The sequence below is a fragment of the Ochotona curzoniae genome, unplaced genomic scaffold (assembly GCF_017591425.1).
Source record: "Ochotona curzoniae isolate NIBS_2020 unplaced genomic scaffold, NIBS_Ocur_1.0 contig_46, whole genome shotgun sequence".
NCBI classification, from domain to species: domain Eukaryota; kingdom Metazoa; phylum Chordata; class Mammalia; order Lagomorpha; family Ochotonidae; genus Ochotona; species Ochotona curzoniae.
This window is the reverse complement of record NW_024466340.1, coordinates 4406800-4434336: the sequence shown is the minus strand read 5'-3', so window position 1 is coordinate 4434336 and position 27537 is coordinate 4406800. Positions and strand designations below refer to the sequence as shown.

The 27537-nt window shown below is 57.2% G+C and overlaps 1 protein-coding gene across 2 annotated transcripts in view; it reads right to left on the bottom strand.

The window, feature by feature from the left end:
- Positions 1-4828: 4828 nt before the first annotated feature.
- HECTD4 (HECT domain E3 ubiquitin protein ligase 4) overlaps positions 4829-27537 on the bottom strand; it is a 138709-nt gene continuing 116000 nt past the window's right edge. For both annotated transcript variants that reach the window (XM_040986966.1, XM_040986967.1), the window contains exons 56-76: positions 27310-27491; positions 26113-26318; positions 25739-25869; positions 25245-25450; positions 23982-24161; positions 20560-21866; positions 19631-19838; positions 17263-17486; positions 17025-17176; positions 15839-15945; positions 14938-15061; positions 12625-12815; positions 11424-11570; positions 10837-10956; positions 10163-10318; positions 9161-9264; positions 8851-9072; positions 7816-7982; positions 7311-7506; positions 6879-7101; positions 4829-6561 (exon numbers count right to left, since the gene is read on the bottom strand). In XM_040986966.1, coding sequence (XP_040842900.1) covers positions 6425-6561; positions 6879-7101; positions 7311-7506; positions 7816-7982; positions 8851-9072; positions 9161-9264; positions 10163-10318; positions 10837-10956; positions 11424-11570; positions 12625-12815; positions 14938-15061; positions 15839-15945; positions 17025-17176; positions 17263-17486; positions 19631-19838; positions 20560-21866; positions 23982-24161; positions 25245-25450; positions 25739-25869; positions 26113-26318; positions 27310-27491 — 4690 coding nt within the window. In that variant the 3' untranslated portion in view covers positions 4829-6424. The remainder of the gene's footprint in view (positions 6562-6878; positions 7102-7310; positions 7507-7815; positions 7983-8850; positions 9073-9160; positions 9265-10162; positions 10319-10836; positions 10957-11423; positions 11571-12624; positions 12816-14937; positions 15062-15838; positions 15946-17024; positions 17177-17262; positions 17487-19630; positions 19839-20559; positions 21867-23981; positions 24162-25244; positions 25451-25738; positions 25870-26112; positions 26319-27309; positions 27492-27537) is intronic.

Here is a 27537-nt window from a genome sequence, read left to right as displayed (position 1 = left end):
CATGCCACTTGCAAATTAAGACAATTTAAGAATTCCTTCTCAATTCTGGAAGCTTTTTTGGTTAGCATGTGGCATAACATGTTTAAACTGCCACACACAGCGTAAGCCTCCCGTACAAGCGCCTGTTTGAGTTTGGCTGCCCCACATCCGATCCAGCTCCCTCCTAATGCAGCTTGGAAGGCAGCAGGAAGTGGCCCAAGTTCTTGTACCCCTGTGGGATGAACCAGTGGATGGAAATCTTTTCTCTGTAACTCTGGCTTTTAAATAGATCTTGTATTATTACTTTAGTTTTCAACCAGATCTTAGAAGGCGAGGTAGAGAAACTCCATCCACTGATTGAGCTGAGCTGACCCGAAGCTGGAAGCCAGGAGTTTCTTCCCGGTCTCCCACAAGACCTCCTGTACTGCCTTGCTTGGATGAGAAGTGGAGCGGGTGGATCATGGTCCAGTGCCATGCGGGATGCTGTGCTGAGGGCATGCTGCGCTGTGCCGTGGTGCCAGCTGCAGAGTATCTGTAAAATCGATACTGCTGTCCCCTTTCTCAGTTTTGCTATTGATATATTTTTTTTCTACAACAGATTTCCTCAAAATGTTTCTCATTTTTAAGATTTATTTTTATTGGAAAGGCAGATTTACAGAGGGAAGAGACAGACAGATCCTCCATCCACTGGTTTGCTCCCCAAATGGCTGCAACTGCTGGAGCCGAGTGAGTCTGAAGCCAAGAGCCAGGAGCTTCTGGGTCTCCCATCCTCTGTACCTTTCCAGGGCACAAGCAGGGAGCTGGATGGGAAGTGGAGCAGCCATGACACGAACCAGCACCCATATAGGATGTCAGCACTTGGAAGCAAAACAAGGATTTTAGCCACTAGGCTACTGCACCGAGTCCCTTTTAAATATTCTGAGGTGTGTTTTATTACTAAGAACGTTCTCTGTTGAGTGTGCCTTTGCAGGAGTTTTCTTCTTCGGTCGGCTAAAGTATTTGATAAATACCAGTGAAGTTAAACTGGTAATAGTAGCTTATATCCTTACTGATTTTCTGTCAATTGTTGGGGTATAATTTTTTCTGTTGCAGACAGCAAAGTTTATTTGCTTAGGGACCAGGGGAGCAGGGAAGGGAGAGGGAGGGGGAAAGCCCCTCTGGAGAGAAAGCCGGGAGTTGGGGTGCTTCGAAAGGGGAAGGGGAGAGACCCCAAAGGTTTGAGGAAGGGTTCACGGGGGTATAATTTATTACTGTGGTGATTATCTACTTTTCCTTATACCATTAGTTGTGTTTCACCAGTTTGAAGCCTTGCCATTAAGTATAGATTATTTGAACAATTTATTTGAAAGTCGGGGTTAGATCCGTTGGGTGACTTTCCCGATGGCCACAGTGGCAAGGCTAGGCCGGGGTGAAGCCAGCAGTTGCTTCTGGGTCTCCCACGTAAGGCCATTAGTAAGGGCGGGACAGGAAGTGGGGCAGCTGTGCCAAAGTTGTGCCCGCTGAGGACGTGTGGGGAAGTAACCACCCACTAGGTTGCCAGCCAGCCCCAAGCATGTGGACGTGGTAGCTGTGCTTTTAATTCGCACCACAGTCAATGAGCTGATCCTGCTTGTTTTATAATTTGCTCTGGAATATACTTTGACATTAACATAATCACTGTAACTATGTTTAGGCTATTGTTGGCATCATATTTTGTTCTCCTGCCTTTATCCTTACTTGTGTCTTTCTGTTTAAAGTTTTCTTTAGCCTTTCCTCTGTTGGCAGCAGACAGTGGTTTCCCATTGGCCCAAGCTAGCAGTTTGTTTATTTGGAATACTTTGGCCATTTTGATTGATTTGGGCATGTACTGATGTGGCTGGGCTTTTATTTATTCTTGTTGGAAAGGTAGATATATAGGTGCAAGAACAGAAAGAAAGATCTTCCATCCACTGGAAGATTCCCAAATGGCCACAAAGGCCAGAGCTGAGCTGATCGAAAGGCAGGAACCAGGAGCCTCTTCCGGGTCTCCCACATGGGTGCAGGGTCCCAAAGCATTGGGCCGTCCTCGACTGCTTTCCCAGGCCACAGGCAGGGAGCTGGATGGGAAGTGGAGCAGCTGGTACACAAGCTGGCGCCCATATGGGATGCTGGGTTCAGACTGCAGTCAGGAGCCTGCCACTCTGACTTGGATAGAAGGGCTGAGGTGCTTGCGGCATGCACTGCTTTCCCAGCATCTGAGCAGCGAGCTGCCTGGGAAGGCACTGCAACATGGAATGCTGACATAAGCAGTGGCAGAATTATGGCCCACAAATTTTAATCATTTTACCGTGCATACTTGAGCGGGCAGCACTGTGATGTTAAGCCGCTGCCTGTGACCCCAGCATGCCATGTGCACACTGGTTCAAGTCCCAGCTGCTCCACTTCGGATCCAGCTCCACACTGATGTGCCTGGATAGGCAGCATCTGCTGCTTTCCTAGGACATCGGAAGTGGAGCAGCCAGGCACGGAAGCTGCCTTCAGGTGTGGTGTGCTGGTGCCGTTGGCCACGGCTTAACTGTAGCCTGCATCAGTCGCTCCTGGGAACTCTTGAGGATTTTATGTTCCAGATTTTCTTTCAAATTTCTAGTCCCTTTTGGTTGTCCGTGGAGGTAAGATAAGATTACAACAGTGAATGCAGCTCTCTTCACCTTCGCTGTGGGGCAGGTCTTCCCTGAAGAAACCCCCAAGTCGGCATTTGCAGAGCTTTTCTGTCGGCTAGTCTGGGGAAGATCTGGTGTCTGCAGAGCTGGGCTGGGGTGCTCGGGAGGCAGAGTCAGTTTGTAGTGGCCGACGCTCTGTGCCCTTCTGTGCACGGCTGGGATGGAGTGTGAGTGCTTGGGCTCTGCTCCAGCGTAGACCGGCCCTTGAATGCAGCTTCTTACATGAACTGAAAAGATTGAACTGTTGATGGTTTACTTCGTAGATGCCTGCCATAGCCAGGGCTGGGCAGGGCTGTGCAGGGCTGAGCCTGAAGCTAGGAACTTGACCCAGGTGTCCCACGGGAACAAGCCTAGTTGGGCCAGCAGCGGCAGGACGTGGGAGCCTGTAGTGCACGCAGGGGCTCTGGTAGGGCCTTGAGCCTGGCAGCCATCTACCCCATGGACATCTGATTCCTGGTTTTTTTGTTCCTATTACATGGGGTCTTCTAATTTTTTTATAATTTCCTTTTTAAAGGTATGTAAGTAGACTTGCCTCCTATATTGATATGTTCTGAGGGTTTTACCATTTTTACATCATGGGTCCTCTTTTTTGAAATTGTGGATTGAATCAGATTTCTCTTACAGAGACATAAAGCCTTCTTTGCTTCTGGATTTGGTGTCCTTTTATGAAGCCATCTGCGTAGAGTAAGCATCTTTCCACAAAAGTTCACACCCAAATCTAGGAACAAAACGTGACAAAAGCTGCCCAGCAGGTTCCCTTCCCCCCTTCGGGCCAAAAGGAGCCCTTCATGGTGCGCCACAACTGTAAGTAAGTGGGGGAGTTGCAAGTGCTCATGGGTAACTGAGTTTGGGTGCGAGCAGTTGGAGATCCACGCTTCTGCGAGGTGCCTTTAGGAAGTTCATGGTAAATGCATATTATGAGAACACAGTAGAGATCTTTTTTTCTGCTTCAAAATAAACTTTTAAAATTTATTTTTATTGTAAAATCAGAGTTACAGAGAGAAAGAAAGATCCTCCATCCACTGGTTCACTTCCCCAAATGGCTCAGTGGCTGAGGCTGAGCCAATCTGAAGTCAGGAGCCAGGAGCTTCTTCTGGGATCCCGCATGGGTGCAGGGTGCCAAAGCTTTGGGCTGTCCTCCATTGCTTTCCCAGGCCACAAGCAGAGAGCTGGATGGGAAGCAGGGCTGCTGGGATTAGAACCAGCGCCATATGGGATCCCGGAGCGAGCAAGGCAAGGACTTTAACTACTACGCTCTTGCACCAGACCCTCCCACAAGCTTTTGAAGTGTCCCTTGTGCTGTGCCGGGAGTGGTGGCTTTTGCTGACCTTGTGCATTGTTGAGCCAATGGCCCATTGTCCCCATCAGCACAACAGCGATGCCACACAAGCCAGCAGTGAGCTCTTGGGGCCATGACTGTCAGGATGGCAAGGGACACTTGTGCACTTGGTTCTGGAGGTCGGGGCGCAGGGTGCACACAGCAGTGCCAGCAGCTTATGTCCTCACCCCCAGCATGATGGCTTCCTGTCCCTCCACACTGCTGTCTTCCTGGCCTGCGCCCTGTTTCCCCGCTGACGCCGGAGTACCATGTCAGGGCAGGGTTCCAGGGCCAGCCCGGGGAGATGGGCTCACAGAGCAGAGCCCTGCGGTGCTGGCCGGCCTCCGGGGTCTAGACAGGGCTCCGTGCTGTTGCTCCCTGCTCCCAGCCCCCAAACGACAGGGGAGGGCTGCCTGTGTTCTAGAAGTCAGCATGTATTAGGGTCAGAAAGGTGGAGTGAGAGGACAGGAATGAAGTGCGTTGGGGGAGGACTGCCCCGAGCTGGGCAGAGGGCTGAGCAGTGCCCAGGGAAGGCCCGAGCCACCCTCACCCCCGCTTCCCGCACTGCTCATGCGCACAGTAAGTGAAGGAGGCCGTCTGGTCTAACAGTGGTTCAGACCCTCCACTTCCGGAAAATCCCTGCCAGGCGAGAGGGCAGAACCTGTGGCTCAGCCTGGCTTTGACCTTGGGTTTTCACCCTTCCAATCACTCTTCTCCCATGAAAAGCACAGGAGGGGATAGCGGAGGACAGACGCCTCCAGCGTGGAGCCCGTGACGGAAGTGCCTCATCCCCGCTGCCCAGCCAGGTGGCCTCTGGCTGTACTCGGTCACCAAGTCACCAGGTCAGTCAAGGTCACATGAAGGTTATTTATTGGTGTGATGTTTTCCTGTTGTGAGCTTCCTTTACACAGCAGAGTGTAAATAGCATCAGATTGAATGAACAATTTGTTAAATGCAACCATAAATAATTATAATAAATATACATCAAGTAACTTTCCAGCACACATGTTTTAGGGCCAAGGCTGGGACGTGTGGACCCGCGCGTGCGCTCTGAGGGGCAGCAGGGCTGGTGAAGGAGTTCGCTCCCAGCCATCGCTGTCGTCTGGCAATGGCCACCAGACCGTCCCAAGCCGCCCGGGGAGGCAGCTGGCCGAATGCCCACTGCCCTCGGGATGAGGATGGAGGGACAACAGCACTGGTAGTGAACCCGAAGGTCCTTGCCTGTGCCCATCGGTGAGAGGATCCTTGTGGTCAGGAATGTGTCCTGGTGAGACCCTTCTGTCCAGGGCTCTCCGCTCCGCAGGCGACTCCTGCACCAGACGCAGCTGATGCAGCCGCCGTGCTGATGCCGATCCGGGAGCCTCTCGCCTGGGCTCCGAGGTCCTTCCTGCACTTCCAAAGGATGCTGGACAGCAGCTATAACCTGACCGCGCACGGTACCCATCTGAGCAGCAGCCACCCTTGCAGTCCCAGCCACACTCTGAACCCAGCAGGGTCTGTGTGTCCCACAGATGGCACATGCTGCTCCTGGACAAGTACCACGGGGCACACACATTCAAGTGCAAGGGCAGCCTGGTGCACACCGAATGGGGCCGAGTGGTGTCCAGCGAGCCTGGCCAGATGGCAGGAGCCCACTGCCCTCAATGGTTTCCATCTGGACTTGGAAGTGACCCCAAATGGAAAGGAGCACCTCAGCATTCAAACGGGCACGTGTTCCCCAAGTCACTGGGAGGAAGGGCCGTGGAACGCGAAGTGGGGGCTGGCTCAAATTCCTGTGCTTTCCTGGTCAGAGGCATTTAAGAAGCTCCTGCCTCGAGCGAGCGCTGGCCCTTGGCCCCAGGCGTCCTCAGTGGCGCAGCTGGGCTGCAGCCAGCGGGCATGGCACCACTGCTACAGGAGTCCTCTGGGAAAACGGCCTCACTGGGTCTGGGAGAAGTCTCCAGGCCACCCCCACAGGCTTCCTAAGCGGGGACATGGACACAGGGAGCTCCCCACGTGGCAGGTGTATCTGGGCAGCTGGCGGTGACTGCCACACGCTGAAGGAAGCCTGCAGCATCCACTTCTGGGATGTGCCCCCACTCAGGTAGGAGAGCAGGGCCAGCCGCGAGTATGCTTGTGGGTACAGACCGGGTGGGCCTGCCGTGGCCACCTGCCTAGAGGGCTTTGGGGCTGAGGTGCCCATCGGGGCCTTGTGACTGCCAGCCACGAGGGAATGTCCAGGAAGATCAAAATAGACACAGACTGTGTGGGAACTAGACTATCCTACAAGGTGCCACACACTGCGGCAGGGGGACCAACCCATCACAACACGGACAAATACACAGGCGATGTCTTCCAGGAGGCCCTGGGACATGGAGGAAAGTTTGGAAGAGCGACGTCACCTCCTCCTCGCACAGCCCTAGGGCCATTATGGCAGGCTGCCCAGGCCCAGCTCATGGGCTCCCTGCCCTCAGCCGCTGAGGGGGTCTTCCCGGTAGTGTATGGCACAGCGAAGCTTGTCGAGCGTGACTTCCAGAGAGGAGTACTGGGGGAGCTTGACCATGAACATGCAGGTCTCCACCCGGATATAGCGTGAGTCTGGGGGACCTATGGGGGAGACATGCAGCCACGTTAGAGGGTCCAGGCGTGAGCACTGGGGCTTCTGGGCTTGGGTAACCTGGGGTGGGATGGGACAGACTGAGCTGCTGCAGGGCACGGCGCCAGGCCGCAGGCAGGTGACTTGGTCGTCAGTGGGTTTAAGCAGAACCATTTTTCTTTACTGAGAAGGAAGGATGGTTCCTCTCGCCCCCATCTGTACTTGGGCCCAGCAGGCATGGCTCCCTGTCATCCCTCCCTCACAGGCTGCAGGCCAAGCCGTGCAGCCTGTGAGTCCCCCCTAGAAGGGGAGCAAACAGGAGCAGTACCTGCTGTGCCATCCGGGGGGGCGATCTTCATAGGGTATGGGGGCACATGGGCGGTGTCCGGACCCCCGTCTTTGCAGGGGCAGGTGAAGGGGATGCGCTCCTGGTTGCAGGCAAACTTGATGAACTTGCACAGCTCCTCCTGCGTGAACATCTCCAGGGCCCCCCAGAAGAACTCGATGTGCTGGTCCGTCTCCATCAGCCCCACCTGGTACATGGTGTGGGCCTGGGGGAGAAAGGCCCTAGACATGAGCAGGGCAGTCTGCCCTTCCCCCCCACCTGGGGTCTGCCAGCCTTAAACCCAGGCCAGAGCTGTGTGCAGGCAGTGGGCACAGGGAGATGGTGGTGACTGTCTTGCCAGGGGCTATGGCAATGTGTGATGGCAGGGGCAGGGCTGGTGTCCGTTGCCTGCTCACCCGGCCCGGGGCCGCCTACCTTCAGGAACTCGAGGTTGATGTGGGGGAGGCCGCAGGTGCGCAGCTCCATCTCCAGGGGGCTGAGTGTGCTGAGCAGCTGCAGGGGAATGATGGAGCCCAGGCCGGCCCGCACGGCCGTCACACACTCCACGTTCTGCAGCTCCCGCAGCCGCAGGCTCCGGATGGCTGCTGCGTAGATGTCCTTGTTTTCCCATCTGCCGGGTGAGGGGCACGGGTGAGGAGGAAGCTGGGAGGCTCAAGGGCTCCCGGGTCTGGGGCTGTGGCCGCTGCCCTGGCGGCCTCAGTGTCGGAGTGGCCCTGGCCGCACTCACAGCCTTTGCCCTGGTCTGGGGGCCTGTTTCCTGCCTCATGCCTCCCAGCGTCTCCCTCTCAGAGCTGCTTAATGCGATCAAATCATCACATTGAAGACCGTATTTCTTGGAGTTCGGGGGCCAATCCACGCCCCAGCCCTGGTCCCTGGAGAAATGCTGCTGTCACCCCTGCCGCCAGGTGCGCATACTCACGCCACGGGGATGTGCCGGCCGCGACTGCACAGTTCCACCTCCTCGCCCGTCATGGTCAGGTAGGTGAACTTGCAGCAGGGCTTGTTGGGCCCCTCGGGGCTCTCGGTGGCCAGGTGCTGGGAGGCAATCTCGGCGCACAGGGCCTCCAGCTCCGTCTCGTCGTTGATCTGGAGGGCACAGGGAGGCCTGCCAACAGGGCCCTGGGAGGGGGACCCCTGATCTCCAGCTAGGGCTGGAGCTGTCCCTGACTGCAACCTTGCTGCCCCAGCCCAGAATCTCCATCAGCGCCTGGAGGGGCACAAGCCTGGGCCTGGCCCGTCAGATGGCTCTGTTGGTGATCTAGGCCGGGGTGACGAGACCCCGCCCAGGGCTCTTCCTGTCTGCCAACTGCAGTCTTGTCCTGGGGTGTGTCTGGCTGCATCAGGGGTACCCAGCAATGGGGAGACACTACATGGTCTCGCTTATCCCCTCAGACAGTGTCTGGTCGCCTGGCTTATGTGTTGAGCCCTGTACCCCTTCTAACCCAGAAGAACTTTTTGGAGTAGTGCCCACCCCAGACACAGGGATGCCAGGCCCATGGGCCACTTCCCCCTGGAAGCCAGCTGAGGGCCAGGTACTGGGCGCTTCTTTGTGCTCACTGCCCTCTAGTGGTGGCTAGGGACAACTGCAGAGCCTGGCTGGCTACAAACTGACAGTAAGGGGTTGGCTGGTTCGCCGGCCCACTACTCTGAGAAGAGAGTGTGTGCTGGCAAGCTGCAGCTGTCCCCTCGGGGGGGGAGGCTGCTCAGACCCTGCTGTGGTCTGTGTTGCGCACAGGATGGGGGCGAAAGCAAAGCTGGCCTCTGGTGCTTCTGAGATCCTGAGCTAGACATCGGCTTGAGCTGCTGGCTGCAGCGGCCTCTGCCATGCCACTCAGCGGCATCCTGCTGTGGTGCCCCAGGAGACCAGTCCTGGCAGAGATGGCGTGCCAGGCTCATGCTCCCTGGGTCCCGTCCCTTCCCAGGGGGCAGGGAGCGCTGGTGTGCCCTCACTTACACTCTCGAATTTCTTGACGTAATTGTAGGTGAGGATGTCTGCTTCCTGCAGGTCCTGGTCGGGGTCCAGAGGCTCACCCACCAGTGACTTCCAGAAGGAGGGCAGTAGGTCCAGTGGCAGTGGCACGTCCGCCCGGATGGCGATGCCCAGCAGCTGACCCAGGAAGTGCAGCAGCTGTTCCTCCCCATAGGTGATGGGGCTGGGCGTCAGGATGTACTTGCCCTGCAGGTGGAAGGTCAGGGAGCTGGCCCCAGGGTGTGGAGGCTAAAGGGGGAGAGGGGAGCCCCGTGCGTGCGGGCCTCAGCCTTACCTTGTTCTTACTGACGGCGGAGCTGGGGCACAACAGGAGCAGCGACAGCGAGGAGCTCTGCAGCTCCTTGCACACCTGCCACAAGAAGTGGCGGAAAGAGCCACCTGCAGAACAGATACCAGCACTGCCGCCCCCAGCTGGACGGACCTGGCGAATGCACCCCTGCCCCAGCATGTGGGCCAAACTGCCTGCAGCTGCAGGACGGTGGTCACACTCGCTTTGCAGGTGTGTTTCAGGGGTGAAATAAAAGCAGAGCCCCTGACATGGGACACCTCACAGCTGCAGGCCTGCCTCCCTGCCTGTGGGCAGCATGCCCTGTGTTCCTTGAGTGGGAATACACAAAGGGTCACCGGTGCTTTACCACACCTCTACTGCCGCCATCTCTGTAAGCACAATGTGCCTCTGCTGGGTCCCTGGTTCTCTCTGGGGTCCCCTGTGGGCACCCTAAAGGGCAAAGGTACAGGGCCACTTGGAGACCCAGGCTGGAGCACAAGCCAGGACTTGGCCCTTGCTGCTTCCTGACTGCTGGCCTGGCTAGGGCGGCTCAGGGAGCTGTGTAGCCTTGGGGATGAGCTGTCACCACCTGGTGCCTCAGTTTCCTCTTGCATAGAAGGTCACTGGGTCTCCAAGTGGGCACTTTCTGAGTGCTCAGTAACTCACAGCCTTGGGGATGCTAGGGGACACCTGCTTGGGGAGGGGGGCACCAGTGGTCCTCCGGGGATGGGCAGATGTGGGATATGGCCCTCTGGCTCCCCTCCTGGTACACCTGGCTGAGAAGGCGTATCCACAGCTAAGATGCCTGCTGAGCGCCCCTGGTGAGCCAGCCTGCCCTGGGGTTGCCTCTTCTGGTGACCCCAGTGTGGAAGGGCCGGGAGACCAGGCCAGCGCAAGTGTCTCCTGTCCCCTCTGGGCACAGGGCTGGCAGATGCTCTCAGCAGCAAAGCCCCTGGCAGAGGCTGGTGGGGGACAGGACGGGGACAGGGGTGCTGAGCTGCCACTCACTTGTGCCGTGGACCTCCTCTCCTGTGAAGCGGATGTTGAAGGCGTAGGTGGGGTCACCTCCACTTGCCAGCTTGACGCAGAGCTGGGAAGATGGCACTGAGGCCAGCTGCCGGGCAGCCTGGCAGAAGTAGGAGTTTTCAGAAGCTCTGATTTCCCCTGGGACGCAAGAGAGGAGCTGGCCACTGCCTCCAGGGCCCGTGCTGCACATCCCAAGACACCCTGGGGCTCACCTCCTTCTGGACTCATGTTCAGCCCCCTCTGCCATCAAGTTTCTTGGAACTTTCCATGCACTCGCCCCTAGGGCTCCCCTGCCTGTAGACTCCTCCTCAGGGAGGGTCCCCACCTTTCCACAGCCTCCCTCTCATTCCTTCCTGCCTGTGGCCTCCACTGTGTCAGTGTTAGCACACAGGCCCTGCAGCCTCCTCCTCGTGAGCCAGACCTCCACATCTGAGCAGGTGCTTGGCAGATAAGAATGAAGTTCAGGTCCTATCCTGCAGCCTGACAGCCTTGCCACCTGTGCCTAGGATGCAGGCCCTGAGTGCTGAAAGCACCGGATGGAGGACCCAGTGTCCCAGCACCCATGTGCGACGGCCCTGGACTTCCTTGTGCTGAAGCAGTCCTGGCTGCTTTGGGCACGGCCACCCACATGTCCTGCACTCCGCTGCTGCTCCCACCTCCCACAATCTCCAGGGGGTCCAGTGTGATCTCGGGCGCTGCGTGGTCAGCCGTCCTCTGCACGGTGGCGTTCAGCACTCGGTTCATCACAGTCACCTTCGTGTCATAGAAGATCAGCCCTGACAGGAGGCACATGTGCAGAGCTTCAATGGGCTGTTCTCTTCCCAGCCACCCCTGGGGCTCCCGGTCTCCTGTGACACCCTCCTGGTCCTTGGAGGGGACCCTCCTGTGCCACGCTGGTGGGGGCAGACGACAATGCCAACGTCAGGGAAGTGGCAGAGATTCAAGTAGTGTGCACACACACACTCTGATACTCTTATACCCGGGAGATGCCAGGCTGGGGAGCACAGGCCAACCAGTTGGGTGAACTGGTACTCAATGCAACTGAAAGGCACAACAAGCCCCCGTGTGCATGAAGGGCAGGCATGCAGGGCAGACAACGACATGGCACTTCCCATTTTTCTAATTGACCTGAGGATGTAGAGAACTGGCATGTTTCTGAGAACTTGTGACTGTGGCAGCTCTCGGAGGACTGGCTGTGAGCTGGCAGGTGCCCCAGCTGGGAGCTGAGCAGGCTGGCACTGACCTTTGGCCTCCTTCAGCAGAGCGGCGATGCTGTGCGTGTACATGGGCGTCTGGCGCAGCTCCACGAGCGGCAGGAAGAAGGTCTCCAGCGTCGTGTTAAGGGACTGCAGCAGGGCGAAACGCAGGCGCAGGCTCTCGATGGGAACACCTGGGGGCAGCAGGGGGTCAGGCCGGGCACTTCGGGCATGCCGCATGCACAGACTAACTCAGCCACTCCTTACTGGGTGGGACCTAGAGACGCCCTCCAGGAACTTTATTCCTGAGACCCTAAGGAGTCCCCAGTGTACTGGCTCCTGGGAACCCGAGGCCCCAGCCTTGCTCAGGGCATGCCGGGGCTTCCTTCTGCAGTGCCTTCTGTTAGGAAATACTTGCAGAGCACAGGAATTGCAAAGAAAGAAGTCCTGGGACCTTGGGCCCAACTCCCCGGGAAACCACGATGGGTACACTGCCTTTTAGCCGATCACTGCCACCGAGAGACTGAGACCAGGCCAACCTCAGGCCCACCTGCACTGTCTTGGCACCCAGATGCATGACTGCAGGGCCCTTGCCAGCCTGCTGGGGGGTCTGCCCCTGGGTGGGTCAGTGGGGTGCTCCCGACTCGACATCCCTGGCTTCTCAGGAGGTGCTGTGCAGACTAAGCTGCCACTTGAGGCCCTGCAGTCTATACTGGAGAACCAATTCAGGCCCCAGCTGCTCTGCTTCCAATCCAGGTTCCTGCTGGCGTCCCTGGGAAGGCAAAGGACGATGACCCAAGTCCTGGGTGCCCGCCACTCCCATGAAGAACTGGATGGAGTTCCTGGCACCCAGCTGAGCCTTGGCTCTCATGGGCTTTGGGGCGTGAACCAGCAGATGGAAGGTATCTTTCTGTTTCACCCTTTCTGTCATTTGCCTTTCAACAAGATAATCAGGCCTTAATATTTTTAACCAAAGGCAAAACTATGCTGTTCCTGTGGCAAGAGATGCATCAGATTCCAATCCTTTTCACTGCAGACCATGTCTGACAATGGCGGGGTGAGGAGGGGGGCCCCAATTTCTAGCCCTGTGTTGGAATGAGCCCCTACCTGATATGGCTGTGGCACAGCCTGCTGCCTGTCCTGCCCTGTCTCAGCTTCTTTCAAGCCTCTGGCATGTAGTGTCCCCAGGCACGTCCGCCCCACCTCTTGTCTTACACCCCTACTGGGTCGGGCCCAGGGCCCACATACTCGCGAGACAGGCTGTTTGGGGGTCGGTGGTGTCCGCAGGCTCCAGGTACACCTCATGGGGGTGAAGCCGTGCCGGTGTGATGGCCAGGTGGCGACACAGGCGGTTGATGCACTGTACAAGCGCCACGTCCATCTCCAGCGTCCACTTCCGGGAGGCCTTCTGGGCATGTCGGACATCGATGCAGGCACACCTGGGGGCGGTTGGAGAAGGGCAGGGTGAGATGATGAGGGCTGGGTCCTCTTACAGAGCCACATCCCTGCTTCTAGAACACTCCAGGCTGGATCTCTGGTCATGCCTAATGCACTGTACCTTGGGGTTGGGGGGAAGATGACTCTCCACAAAAGTCAGTCTTGGGTTCCTGCGCCCATAGGGGGAATTTGGCAGGGTCGGGGGGGAACACTGGAGTCCCAGGATGGATGCAGCGTGACCCAAGCAACAAGCTCACCCGCTCTGGAGTCTGCTGTTTTCACCATACAACAGAGATAATGGGTGCAGGGGCCGTATGCAGAATCCCAGGAATTCAGGCACACAGGGTGTGCCTGACCTGTTCCACAGGCATCCTTAGCCCACAGCTGCATGGCAAGATTCACCTGTGAAGCTGTTGTGAGGGCCTCACCACAATGCCAGCCAGAGCTCAGATGCTGTCACACGGGATTAGCTGCACATTCACACCCAGGGATGGAAGAGCAGGTAGCGTTAACACACCCGAACGGACGGTGTGGCAAGATGCAGACAACGACCAATGCAGGTCGCAGTGCAGGTCTGCCCGGACCCCACGTAGGCAGCACTGGAAAAATCTATTCTGGAAAAACCATGGTGTTCTCACCACCCCAAGAAAAACAGGCAGGCTGGGAGCAGTGGGACACCAGTGGGACGCTGGCCATGTGCCACTGGAGGTACTACTTCGGGCAGGATTGAGGGCATGGACCCAGGGCGCTCTGTGCTCCAGGATGCCCCAGGCCCCAGCCCAGGGTACTCTGTGCGAGCCCTGAGCCCCTGCGGAGGGGATGCCCTGCCTGGCCGCAGGTGAGTCTGATGAACACGGCCCCAGCAGGTGTCACCGGGGCCTCTGTGCTGCGCCCAGAAGAGCCTTGCAGCTTTTGCAGGGGTCACCACGGGACCTGCTGGGAGTGCAACATGTTCCCGACCCACTCCTGACATGGCGTTGCTGGAGCACGTGAATGGCGCCACTTTCTCCAACACCTAGCGCGGCTTACTGTGGCTGTGACAGAACAGGCCTCTGTGGGACAGGCAGAAGGGGTGGTGGGACCAGCTCCTCTGTCCCCCAAACATACTGCCCTCCTGGGAAGAGGGAACCAATAGGACAAGGAGGCCTTCGAGGGAAATTATAAACTCAAGGAAAAGGTTTCTTAGAGTAAGAAGTAACCCCAGGAACCCATTCTCCAAGGGCCTAAGCCCAGCTGACAGGCAGGCTTGAGGGCCTGCAAAGGACTAAGTAGAATACAGTCATTACAGGAAGTTCATGGAATTAGAGGTTAGTGTTGGCTCAACAGGCCACTCAGTCTCCTGTAAGTGCTGCCATCCCAAATGGGCGCTAGTTCATGTCCTGGCTGCTCCACTTCACATCCAGCTCCCTGCTTGTGGCCTGGGAAGACAGTGGAGGACGGCCTAAAGCCTTGGGACCCTGTAGCCACGTGGGAGACCTGGAAGAAGCTCCTCGCTCCTGGCTTCAGATTGGCTCAGCTCTGGCCTTTGTGGCCACTTGGGGAGTAAACCAGTGGCTGAAAGATCTTAAAAATCTTTGTCTCTGTAAATCTGCCTTTCAAATAAAAAAAATAATAAATCTTTAAAACGTTTTTGGAATAAAAATTACATGATTTGAAACTTTTGCACCAAAATAAATCTGTCCTTTCAATTTTTGAAACATCCTCCTGTGGTGAGCCCTTCTCCCACAGGGCTGATGTCCCCAGGAGAAGAGGCAAGCGGACAGCCACGTGGTCCGAGCGGACACCATGTGAGGGTACAGCGAGGGCGGCTGGCCGAGGCACGAGGCCTGTGCCACCTCAATCTGGGTCAGCTCTGAGAAATTCCCTTGTGCTGTGTGAGCTGTGGCCTGTCTGTGAGGCAGCAGTGTCGGCTGACTAGCCCAGCCCATGTGCCTCGCACAGCAAGGAAAGGGGTAGTTCTCAAATGTCTGAGAAAAACCACCTGTCAAGTCTAAAACATCCAGAAAGCAACCTCCACGGCGCCCTCAACGAGGCACAGGGAGCGGCTCCCCGGTGCAGCGTTCCGTTGTTGAGGACGATCGGTGCCCATGCATGAGCTCGGGTGAGCAAAGGGCAACCGCCTACCTCTCAAAATGAAGATCGTAGCCACAGGACAAGATGGCCCTCCAGACGCTGCGGATGTCCTGCTTGGCTCGGTCAACGACAAACTTGTGGAATCCTTCCAAGGTCAGATATTTTTCTTCAGGGACTGGTGGAGGAGTGTGTGGTTAGTGGGCTGGCAAGCACTGCGCGGCGTGGCCTCCCCGCCCGCTCTCCTGCTGGGCCTCATCCTGGTGCCTTCTCTCTCCCAGGCCCCAGGCCCGTCTTCTTCCTTCACTCCCTGCTGTCTGCAGACACACCCAGCACTCCTGCAAAGCGTGTCTGAAAGCTCACCACACAGTGCAGCCCTCTCGCCAGCCCCTTCTTTCTGGAAGGTTCAGAGACCCCTGACTGACAGAGCAGTTTTGACAATGACCCAACTGGCTTTCAGGGGAGGCAGCTGGCATTCGCTGGCATCCCACGCCCCGGGGCAGAGGAGCTTAGGCACCATCTTCAGAAGCAAAGCTCCAAGCCAACTCCCAAATCATTCACGTTCTTCACCCTGAGTTTCTGGAACTTCCTGGCTTACCTCCTGAAGTTTATGGTCCTCAAAGACAGTGCCCTGGGGAATTCAGAACCAATACAGTTCCCAGAGTCTCTGGTGAAGGTGCCTAAACTAACCCCCAGAGGACCCATACTCTGGATGCCAGCAGGTCCTGGGACCCACACTGCCCCCCACTGATGCCAGTAGGTCTCAGGACCCGTGTTGCCACCACCCCCTGTCCCACTTCCTAGATGCCAGCAGGCCCGGGGGCCCATGCTGTCTCCTCTCCCGGATGCCAGCAGGTCTCAGGGTCCACCCTACCACCCCACATGCCAGCAGGTCCCGGGGCCTATGTGGGCCTCCAGATGCCAGCAGGTCCTGGGACCCACGTGGCCCATTTACCTTCCTGCTTCTTGGCGGGTGATTTTTCTGGGTCCTTCTCATCAGGCTTGCTCTTTTCTGGGGATTTCGGCTTCACAGCTGGCTTCTTTTCACTTAAGGCAGTCCTGCTGTAGACCAAGTGTGGCAGTGAGCTCCCGAGGGGAGAGGCAGAGGCTCCTCGGGCGTTAGCTCAGACTGCCCGCTGTCCTGCAGGCTTGGGGCTGAAGAGCTCATGGAGGAGCTGCCAGGGCCAATCAACGCTGTGACATGTGGACAGCCGTGACGCGGCTCTTCACACATGGTCCCCACGCCCTGCAGAGCTGCAGCCCTCGGCCAGCCACCCTGCTCCATGTGATATGAAGACTAAACACAGCCCGCTCTTGGCACCTTGTGGGCACGCACCCCACTGAAATGGCTCTGCAAACTGGACATGCCCAGCACCAAGGGTGCCCAGCATCACAGAATGTTTTCTCAGCGCAAGCTTAAAAGCAACACGTCCCCACTACACGTTAATACAGACACCCCCTCTTCTGGTCATTTAAACAACACTGAAGAATCCTGCTGGACGGTGTCTTGCTATTTTTAGGGAAAAAGAAAAAACAAACCAGGCAGATTCCTTAGCACTGCTCTGGAATGATCATCGTGGAAAATAATAATGGAATAACTATAATAATAATGGATCTAGTGAGGCAGACACTGGACCCAGCATCCATTGGCTTATATATTCCTAGGAAAGTTCTGGAAGAAAACACCAGTATCCCCTGAGAGGTGAACTTTGTGAGGTTTAGGTACAAAGAAGACGGACAGCTCTTCACTGTACAGGCTTTTGAATTCTGTGCCATTTTAGTCACTCAAAATTTAAGACAACAACATGTGCATGTAAATTAAAGGTTATGTACTTGAATATTAAACTAGTAACTACCTGTGGGGTTAATGTTTCCCCAACAAACACACACATATTCGTTTTCTAATTTCTCAATTATAATGTCTCATTATTTGTATGTTTAAAAGATTTCAAAAAATTGCACACATCGCTTCTCAGTTTTTTGCTAAGATCAAGTGTAAAAAAAAAAATCGTACACTTCAGAGGCTTTCCTAAAGCTGCCTGGTCTCTCCAGCCCGTGTGGCTGCAGATCTTACTCTACTGGGGGTAAAACAAAACAGCGGCGCCCAGCTGCTGCGGCTGCGCCCGAGGCCCCGGACACACCTGACGCTGTTGAGCACGGCCTTGTCCTTGGCCGGTGGCTTGGTGACGGGCCGCTTGGTGCTCACCACCTTCACGGGGTGCTGCTCCTTGCCGGCCTTGCTGTATTTGCTTTTGTCAAACTTGGGCTTTGGCACACCATACTTCCTCAGGATCTGTGGGGCACAGTGGGCAGGTGGGCATTCTCACCCTGCAGGAGGCCCCTCGCCCAGCACAGGCACGGCGGGACCACGGCACCTACCTGGGTGAGCTGGTCTTCCAGCACCTTCTTTGGAGGCCGGACGTTGGTGAAGAAGAGGTGCAGGAGGTTGCCCGGGGTCTGGGAGTTGATCTGCTCTTTGCTGAGGTAAATGTCAGAAACTCGGATGGGCTTAGCAGGTGTCAGGCTCAGTGTTTGCTCTGAATGGGCGCAGCTCTTAAATATTTCCGTCAGAACCTCTCTGGCCCCAGGCACCAGCTTCTCACCTGGCCCAGAAGAGGGGAAAGGCACGCCCATACCGCCATGAACACGCTGTGTGGGAGCAGCTTTGCACGCTTCAGCTTTTACTTTCCAAAGCAGTTAGGAGACATTTCATGGAGAGGGGGAACTGTCCGCCCAAATCTGTGCATCTCACTCATGGGTGCCAGCCTGCCGTGTGGCGGGGCGTGGCCCTGCCATAGGTGAGGCTGCCCTCGGTGCCCTGGACTTCCACACATGCACATGGAGCTGGGCGCAGCCTCGTGGTGCCTGTTACCATGGCAGCCCAGCTGGACTCATTTAGAGACATCACATGTAGAATAACCCCAAAGGAGGAAAAGCACGCCAGGCCCAGGGGCGCTGTCAGCGAGTGGCTGTGCTGGCAACCACCCAAGAGCATGAGAACCAGGCTCCTTTGTGTCTCCAACCACACACTCTCGAAGGCGTGCCTGACCTTCCTACCTAAGCACAATCACTCCCCCAGGTACTGCCTCTCACTGCTGCCACTGCTCCCGTGTCCCCTCGCAGACGGCCACCCAGGGAAGGCCCAGCTCTAGTCAGCCATGCATATGTGGGCAGAGGCTGGGGCAGGTGGTGGGGGAGAAGGGCTGGGTCCTAATGGCTGCCCGCTAGCATCACAGCATCCAGGGACCCCCGGATCCCCATTTTCCTCATCAAGACACAGCAGCCTCTCTGTGCAGAGTCTGAGTCATGGCAGGGTGATTGCAGACTGGCCCAGCAGAGACCTGAGGAACTTAGGGGGAAGGACAGGGTGCAAGAGACCCCAGGACGGAAACTGAACTCTGATTCAGAAAAGAAGGGAAGCCGGGAAGGCGGTAAGAACGGCCGGAGCGTCCCCGCAGCTGTGCTTGCTGGCCGGGGGAGGCTCATCAGCCAGGGCCCAAGCGGACAGGGCTGGCACCTTTCCCTTAGCCCCAAAAACGCAGTCATGAAAATAAGTAACATTTGAAGTACCACTCAAAAAAAGGAACACATAACTGCACACTGGAGTGAGAGCAGGAGAAAAAGCTCAGTAATACTGACCTTGACCTTGTTTCAATCTAAGTACTTACATATCTGCCTTTCAAATTAATAAACCGGCTTTTAAAAAACCCTATTCGGCATGTTTCATGTTTAAGAAAACATAAAAAAACTCAATGACATACTTTCAAACAACGGTAAACACTCAGTAAGATGCAGCGTGAGAGAGACTGTCAGGCACACAGCTGGTGGGTCCCGGGAACCCAGTCCTGCCGGGGCCACAGCGAGGCCTTCCGCCAGCCACCAGCAGCTCCCCGGCACTTCCTGGGCGCTAGGGTCACAGGTAACAGAAGAAGTGGGGAGCCAGCAAGGGTCCCACAAAACAGCTGCCAAAACGAGTGAAGGGATAGGGAAGAGCACTTTGTGAAGAGTCGGCTGACACGGCGGCTGAAACATCAGCTGTCTCCAAGCAGCACATTCAAGATCTCCACAAACAGAATAAATGCACTTGACCTTGATAAGGGGATGCCTGAACAGGCAGGAAGCCCACTTCCAAGGTTAATGCAGGTTATGGCCACGCCCCTCCTGGCGGTCCCTCTGGTGGACTGTAACTGTCCTGGCCACCCCCGGGCTCCGACAGCTGGAGAAGTGGAAGAATTCTAATCTCGCATGTGGAGATGCCCAAAAACAGGGCCCGGCGTGATAGCATAGTGGTTAAAGTCCTCGTCTTGAACGCTCCAGGATTCCATATGGGCACCGGTTCTAATCCCAACAGCCCCGCTTCCCATCCAGCTCCCTGCCTGTGGCCAGGGAAAGCCTTGGGACCCTGCAGCCATGTGGGAGACACGGAAGAGCTCCTGGCTCCTGGCTTTGGATTAGTGCAACAGCTGGTGCTGCACTCACTTGGGGAGTGAACCACTGGATGGAAGACCTTCCTCTCTGTCTCTCCTCCTCTACGTATATTCGCCTTTCCAAAACAGGCACCTGCAGCGGGCAGTGCGCCCAGGTCTCCCCTGAGGGCACCGTGAATGATTTCACAATCATTTTCAAGATCAACAGTTCCTCTCTAATAAGGGGATGTTGGGGGGGTAGGTCTTCGGCTAATTTTTTTTCTGTCAACCTGAAATTGCTCCAAAAATCATGTATTCATTTTTAAAACTTCCCAACCTACCTTTAATTGACTTATCATTGAAATAGTCCTCGAGCCCCGGGCTGCCCTGCGTGTCGAACAGGCTCTGGTTCACCGCGGACACGGTCAGGATCTCTTCCGTTGACATTTCCATCAGTTCGTCTTCACCATCCAAGCTCGACAAACCAATCAAGTCATTATTATTAAATAAACTGGCTCGGATTTTCTCGATTTTGGCTCGCGATCTTATCTGTGTGAACAAAGGGTCAGGGTGTGAACTCAGAGCAGCTGTTCAACAGGAAATCATCTCCCCTTCCCACCTTGCTCCGGAAACCCATTCCTCATCTTGAAGCTGAGAGCCATCCAATGTTCACAGGGTGGGGGGGAGGGGAGGCCTTCCTGGAACAACCCAGCTCGGAATCTCAGATCACCCCTTGGCCAGGCCTGTCACTGGCTTTTCCTCTGCTGCGCAGGCAGGGCCCTGAGCAAGCCCAAGATGGACGCAGCAGTCTAAAGGCACGGGTCCGGGAAAGCAGGCGTCCCCATGGGACGGCTCCGGAGAGCGGAAGGAGGTGTTTCACTCTGAGCCTAACTTCTGCTAGGTGTATGTGCAGAAAGACGTCTGATGTAAAGTTTCTGAACAAAGAGGCACAACAAGTGCTGAGAAATGACTTGGCCACATATGGTGCACCCTCTGAGAGCAGAAACACCCAGCGGGGCCAGCTGCCACTGGGCAACGCCGCTCCAGGCACACTGATGGGCTGGACCTGAAGGTCGGCTCCCTCCCACCCCTGGTGGCACACTGGCAGCAGAGCCATCCAGCTGTTTCCAAGAGCTGCCCTGGGAGAGCCCTGGGCGCTCCACCATCACCTATCCCTCGATGCCCTGAGGCTAACTTGGGAAGGTGCAAGGAGCCTTGGGGGTACGAATCCGACACAATTACTAGGTTGCCAAGGTGTGGGAAATGTTACCTCCACCACCGCGAAGCCTTTGATGGGGCGGCCCACGAGGGGCTGGCCGTTCGGGGAGGTGACGGGGTACACAGGTCCCACATCCGACACGGAGGCCGTCTCTGCGTTGTCCAGGGGCTCTGCCAGGCTGCCCAGGCTGCCCAGGCTGCCGGTGCTGCACAGGGAGGTGTCCAAGCTCTCCTGGCTGGACACCACATGCGGCTCCAGCAGGCCTGCAGGGATGGGCAGTTCGAGACTGGAGGGCAGCGGCTCCACCGAGAGCTCGCTGACAGGCTGGGAGACGCCCTGGGAGCTGCAGATGGAGGCCTGGCTGGTGGAGGCCGACGCGCTGGCGCTCGCGGCTGGGGCCAGGCTGCTGGACGAGCTCACCTCCACACCGTCTGAACTGGACAGACCCACGGTCTTCTCCGACTCACCCTGCCCATCGCTGCGCTCGGCCTTGTCTTTGGGCTTCTTGGGGTCTTCATCCTGCAGCGGAATATAGATCTCGTCTTTGAAGACCCCGCCGTGGGCATTGCAGGCCTTGCGGATGGCGCCTCGGACGATGGCCTCGTCCAGGTGGGTGGGGATGCCGGAGATGACCAGCAAGCGGCTGTGGGCAGTGGGGCCCACCAGCGCCTGGCAGGCGTCGGCGATGGCGTCGCTGGTCACACCCAGCCCCTGAGGGTCCTTCCTGGTGAGGTGGCGCAGGATGATGAGCAAGGTGAGGGCGCGGTGGAACCAGAGCATGTCCTCGGGCTTGCCGCCCCCGATGCTGAGCACGGCAGCGTCCGCGTCCACCGCGCGGGAGGACTGGCGCCTGCCCGAGGAGGAGGCCTTCTCCCGCTTCATCTTGACTTTCTTGCGCTTGGACAGGAGGCTGGGGCTCTGCGGCGTCTGTCCCGGGGAGGACGACGAGGACGACGAGGAGTCGCTGAGGTTCGGGGCGGTGGCCGAGGTCACCCCGCTGGCTGTGACGCTCATGTTGGTGGGAAGGGTCACTTCAGCCACCGCCAGGCAGCCTTCCATGAGGGCGTGGAAGTACGTGGAGAAGCGGCCCTGGTCACCAAGCGCCACCGCCCCGGCGCCCCCGCAGGAGCCGCCTGCCACCCAGCTCTGGGTCTCCTCGTCGTACAGCTTGTGCAGCTCCGACTGCAGGGCCATCAGCATGGCCAGGCAGGGGTTCAGCTGGAGGGCAAGGGAGGAGGACAGGCCAGCGGGGCGCTTCCGCTGCTCCAGGCTATGCGCCTTGCGCAGGAGCTCGGCCAGCAAGTGGAACACCAGCTCCTTGATGCAGGCCGCCATGTCCGTGGTCCACAGGAAGTTGCCTGAGGCAAAGAGAAAACCAGGACCACAGCTAGTCATGGATGGGGGCTCGCTGGAAGCTAGGCACTTGCGTGGAGTCAACTCACAGATCCACCCTGCAAAGGCAGGGGCCTGGAGCCCCACACCCAAGGCGGGTGCCAGGAGGGACAGCTGGTAGACAGGCCTCGCCTGAACCCCCGTGCCACGGGACAGTGGGCTCAGGCCAGCATCAGGATCTTCTGCTTCCCATCGTGCCCCAGCCAGGTGGCAATTAGCAGCCAGAACCATGTTTCCCAGGCAGTGGACACTTGCTGCTGAAGGTGCACGATCCAGTGTCACCACACAGCACGCAAACACCACACCGTACGGCTCTCCCCACCAGAGAGCTTACCTGGCATTTGGTACATTCCTGCCAGGGGGAACCAGGCTATAGGCCCGGAGCCTCGGACAGGCAGTGGCCTTTAGCCAGGATCTGGTGAACAACAACTGCTTATTAATCTTGTATTTACTTGTTTTTTTAAAAAGATCTATTTTATTTTTGTTGGAAAGTCAGATTTTACGGAGAGAAGGAGAGACAGAGAAAAAGATCTTCCATCTACTGGGTCACTCCCCAAGTGGCTACAATGGTTGGTGCTGAGCCAATCTGAAGCCAGGAGCCAAGAGCCTCTTTTGGGTCTCCTGTATGGGTGTAGGGTCCCAAAGCATTGGGCTGACCTCCAATGCTTTCCCAGGCCACAAGCAGGGAGCTGGAAGGGAAGCAGGACCACCAGGAGTAGAACCGGCGCCCATGTGGGATCCTGGGCTTGCAAGGGTTAGGCTACCAGGAGCTGGATGCGAGCAGAGAGGATTCAGGTCAGGTGAGGGGCTATGAGGGCCGGTGGGCACAGAAGGCCCGTGTCCAGGCTGTGAGGGCTGGTGGGCACAGAAGGCCCGTGTCCAGGCTGTGAGGGCTGGTGGGCACAGAAGGCCCGTGTCCAGGCGAGTGAGCTGAGCCCCGAGTCCACAAAGAGCAAACAGCGGTTAGTGCAGGATAAAGGTCACAGGCCAAGGATCCTGGGCCAGCTGGGCAGACTTCTGGAGTCTCTGAATCAGGGGGGCACCTGCAAAAATGGAGGCTCAGTCGCTTGCTCACCAGGAGTGACGCTGAGAATTTTGGTTGGAAATAAACTCCCAGTGGTCCCGGGCCGTGGTTGTCACAGAGGACAAGTGCCACGGCATCTCAGTTTGCAAGCTTTGTCTGCGTCAAACATTACGAAAAAATTTTTTAAAATGTGGGTAAGTTGAGGAAATCCACAGTAAAGCCATTCAACCCAGTGCCTGAATTCTTTCATGAACCTGCTGCTACTGGTCCATACACACCCATCTGTCCCTCATTCATAAGCTCATCCTCAGTTCTGATCATGTCAAAAATCAGTAAGCTTCATCCCTAACACGCGGGCAGTCCCGTCGTGAGCGGAAGCTCAGTGTTCGTGCACTGTTTCCGCGGGGTGCTCTGCACGCGGGGTGACAGCTCTCCACAGCCCTTTCCATCTTTCAGAATTGGTGTGGTCACGGGGCCTGCTGCTGAAGCCCTGCCAACCAGCAGGCTGCTCCCCGCCCTCAAAGCTGCGATGGCATGTATTTATACACTGACATCAAGTATGATAGAATTAATTTTGTTTCATGGTTAGTTGCCACCCCTCAAAATAATGGGGGTGGGCTCTGGCGCAGTAGCCTAGTGGCTAAATCCTCGCCTTGAACGCGCTGGGATCCCATATGAGTGCCTGTTCCTGTCCTGGCTGCTCCACTTCACATCCAGCTCCCTGCTTGTGACCTGGGAAAGCAGTGGAGGACGGCCCAAAGCCTTGGGACCCTGTACCCGTGTGGGAGACCTGGCAGAAGCTCCTGGCTTTGGATTGGCTCAGCTCCTGCTGTGGCGGCTGCTTGGGGAATGAAGAGGCAGATGGCATGGATATCTTTCTGTCTCCTTCTCTCTGTATATCTACCTTTCCAATAAAAATAAACAAATCTTTAAAAATAGCATAAAATAATGGGAATATTCTGCAAACCTTGGGTATGGCGGTGCAGGCTGTATGAACAATCTCCCCCCCAGTCACTGTGTGACGGCCGCCCGGGCCCCGGGGCTCTCCCTGGCTCACCCAGCAGCTCCACCACCAGCAAGAGGACCGAGGTTGGAATGCTGTCGGGCTCATCTTCTGATTTCCCTTCGCCGTCCTCGGATCTCCAGGACAGCAGCTGCTCGGCAAAGGCCATGGCCAGCGGGAACTCCAAGGGCAGAGAGTGTAACACCAGCACGGCTCCGGGCGGTGGGGACACGCCTGGAAAGGACAGCCCCCAGGACAGCAAGTCAACGGGAGCCACTGAGCCAGACAAGCCCGAGGCAAGGAATGGGCGTGCAGTTGGAGCAGTGGGGCTCCTGGCTCACTCCACACTGTGAGAGCGGCGGGCACAGGACACAGCGGCCAGCCCTCCACGCAGCACATTTACTGAAAAGCCAGGCAGACAGGACAGGGGACAGAGGACACACGCTCCTCACGTGGCTTTGTGGTCCAGAAGTGGGGAGGGGGTAGTCCAACTTGAGAGCAGCTTTCCCGGAGCTCTGCAGCCCCTTGCAGCAGCTGCAAGCCCACCAGGACCAGGCTACCGCCCCGGGGGCCCAGCAGCCTCCGCCCACAGCTTGGGCACTGCCAGGACCAAGTGGGCTTGCCTCCTTTTTCCTTTTGTCCCTGCCATGGCCTACATTTACCAAGGCACGAGTGGAAAGATCCCAAGTGTTGGCCCCTCCAAATATATCACTGCACCCCAAATTACCTCCCTTCTTGCCCACGAGGCACCAGGCACTGATGAGCCCGACCCGCTCTGGAGGCCCGTGGGGTTCCCTGCTCCCTGTGCTCAGTGCGTACCTGCTGCTGATGAAGGCAGCGAGCCCTGAGCAGCACAGCTGGCTGCCGTGTGTGACAGCAACAGGTGGCCATAGCTGGAGGGTTCCGCAGGTGGGCCCTCATCGGAACCCTGGACCCAGGAGGTTCACGAGGGACCCCAGGGGGACAGGAGCAGCTGGGGCACAGACACCTGCTCTGCACAGCACCCCAGGAGCCACAATGCACATTCAAGAACTTGGTTTAACAAGAACTCAGGAGACTGCAGCTCAGACCATCTGACCTGCGGTGGGGCAAGGGCAAGCCCACACTATTTCAATCACGCTCCAGGGCACACGGCCCACAGTGCACTTGGGAAGGCAAAGGGAGACCTATGGGCTGCAGACAGTGGCTGTCAGCTGTCCTCAGGCGACCTCTACAACCTGCGGCCGAGCAGTCCCGCCCTGACCGAAGGGGGTGTGAACACAGCAGGTGACACACTCTACCTCCAAGGAACACGGCGTGAGTGGACTAACGACTCACCCAGCTTGATGTGGACCTTGTCCGTGGAGAGGACCACTGAAGGGTACTGGTCGGCCGTGGGGGGCGGGGCGAGCCCCGTGTTGGCTGGGGACGCGTCTCGGGGGTAGCAGGCAGCCTCGATGAGGTTCAGCTGACCGTTCCGCTTCACTTTGTGGCCGAGCCCGTAGACCAGCACCCGGGCCCATGGCGCCTTGTACAGCGAGGAGCTGAGAAGGAGCGTGGATGTTAACCCACAGTGCAGCCCCACAGCCCTGCTGGGCTCAGCAACGCGTCCTCGCCAGAGGCGGAGGGAAGTTCCGTGAGAAGCGGACCTGAGTAGTTACTAGCACATTCTCTGTGAGGACTAATTTCCCAAACATGGAAATGTGGGGAAGACTCTAAATTAATTTTCAAGACTGTATGCGTGGAATAATAAAACCCCCAGAGCTCCTTCCCTCTGCCGACATCAGCAGAACCCACTTGGGTGTTCTCGTGGCGAGAACGGGGTCACTTACTCTTTGCGGAATCCAGACTGACTTTCTTTGCAAGACACGACGACGAAAGCCGCCCCGGGGAAGTTAACATCCATGTTGACTTTGGACTCGGAAATCGGGAACTCCTCAGAGGGGAACTGCTCCGGTGCTGTCTGCAAAGGAGGCTCAATGAGGAAAGCCACCTGCTAGTCACCGCAGGAGCACCGCACACTGACGGGGGGCGAGGAATCAGTGGACGCACACACTGCAACAGACTCAGGACAAATGCAGCTCTCCGGAGGAGAGCCGACTGCAGGCGGAACAAAGCAGAAAAGCTTCTAAGAGGAAGAACTCCACGGGGTTGGGGACAGGGTCTGGGGAGGAAGGATTTTCAGCCCGCCACCTTGGACTTGTACCTGCAGGAAGGAGCAGATCTGCTTCGTCAGCTCCAGAAGGCTCTCCTCGCCCTGGTGCAGCGTGCGGGTGATGGCCACACTCAGCCACTCTCGCACCGTCTGCGAGTTGCCCTGGTAAAAGAGGTCTGTGGCCGAGCAGTTCTGTGAGTGGATGCAGTGCTGCAGTGACTGTGCCAGCAGGATGGAGCTGGAGCTGATGGTGCCGTCTACGGAGGGGAGAAGAGAGGCCGGTTACGGGAACCATGGCAGCCAGAGGCTCTGAGAGTCCAAGAAGCATCGGAGAGCGCGCCAGGTAGGTTACGTTGGATATAACAGATAGCATGTCTTGGCTAACAGGTGCTAGCAAATCAATATTTCTTTGAGCACCAATACTGCTTCCTAAAAAAAAAAATCATACCAAAAGGCCCAAGTAGTGAACACATGAACGTGGAGCTGCTGGATGCAGGGGTCTCAGGGCCTCTCCAGATTTCTGTGGGGCTACCCAGGGCCCCCCCCAACTCCCCAGGGAGCTGCTGGGGGGACTTGGTGTGGAGCTGTCCTGGCTGTGAGCTAGAAGGCAGTGACCCACGATGCGGGTGAGGCTCCTGCTTTGGGCACCGAGAGCCCGCCCTGCTGGCTCCCATCTCAGCTACTGCAAGTTCAGGAAAGCTGGCCGGAGGTGCCGGAGGAGGGCGCACGGCCCCTCAGTCTCACAAGGGGCCAAGGGCGAAGTCACACTCACACCCCCCGCTGTGTGAGCCCAGCCAGCAGGAGCCCTAACTTCCGGGCTGAGGTTTAACAGCAGCCCACGAGCCGGCCCCGAGACGGGGCTGCCTGAGTTCAGGAGGACCCGGATAGGGTCGGCTTTGGAGCCGGAGAACACTCTCCTCTCTTTCAGGGCCACACTGAGTGTCTGCAGCAGCACTGCAGCGGTGGGCTTCATAAACAGCACTTGCTCTTCCTCGAACCATGGTTTGGGCATGTGAATGAATGCTTAATGGATTGACAACTAAGAGTGCATTAGACACGCTTCGGCGTGACAAAGCATGCCAAGGTAATTCAGCCACACCGGCCTAACAGGATCCTGCTGAGCCTCTTCACCTGGCATGGGAGAAGGATGCCACGAAACACACCTCTCTGCTAGGGGCCCGGCTCAGTGCCAGGGCCACCCAAATCTGGGCCGACTGCTGGGGTGACAGCGACGAAGCCAAGTCTCACCTGGAAGGGGGGGAGCAAGGAGTTGATTGGATAGCAGCTGCAGGTGTTCCAGGGTGATGTCCCGGATGGCAGGGATGTGGAAGAGGCGCGTAAACATGTGAGGCAACTTGGGGGCGAAGATGTTGAGCAGGGCCATGCGGCAATAGAGCCTGGCGAGCGCAGCCTCACAGCGCAGCAGCTCCCTGCCGGGGAAGGGGCCGGGGAGATGGCCTGAGTGTGGATGCACGG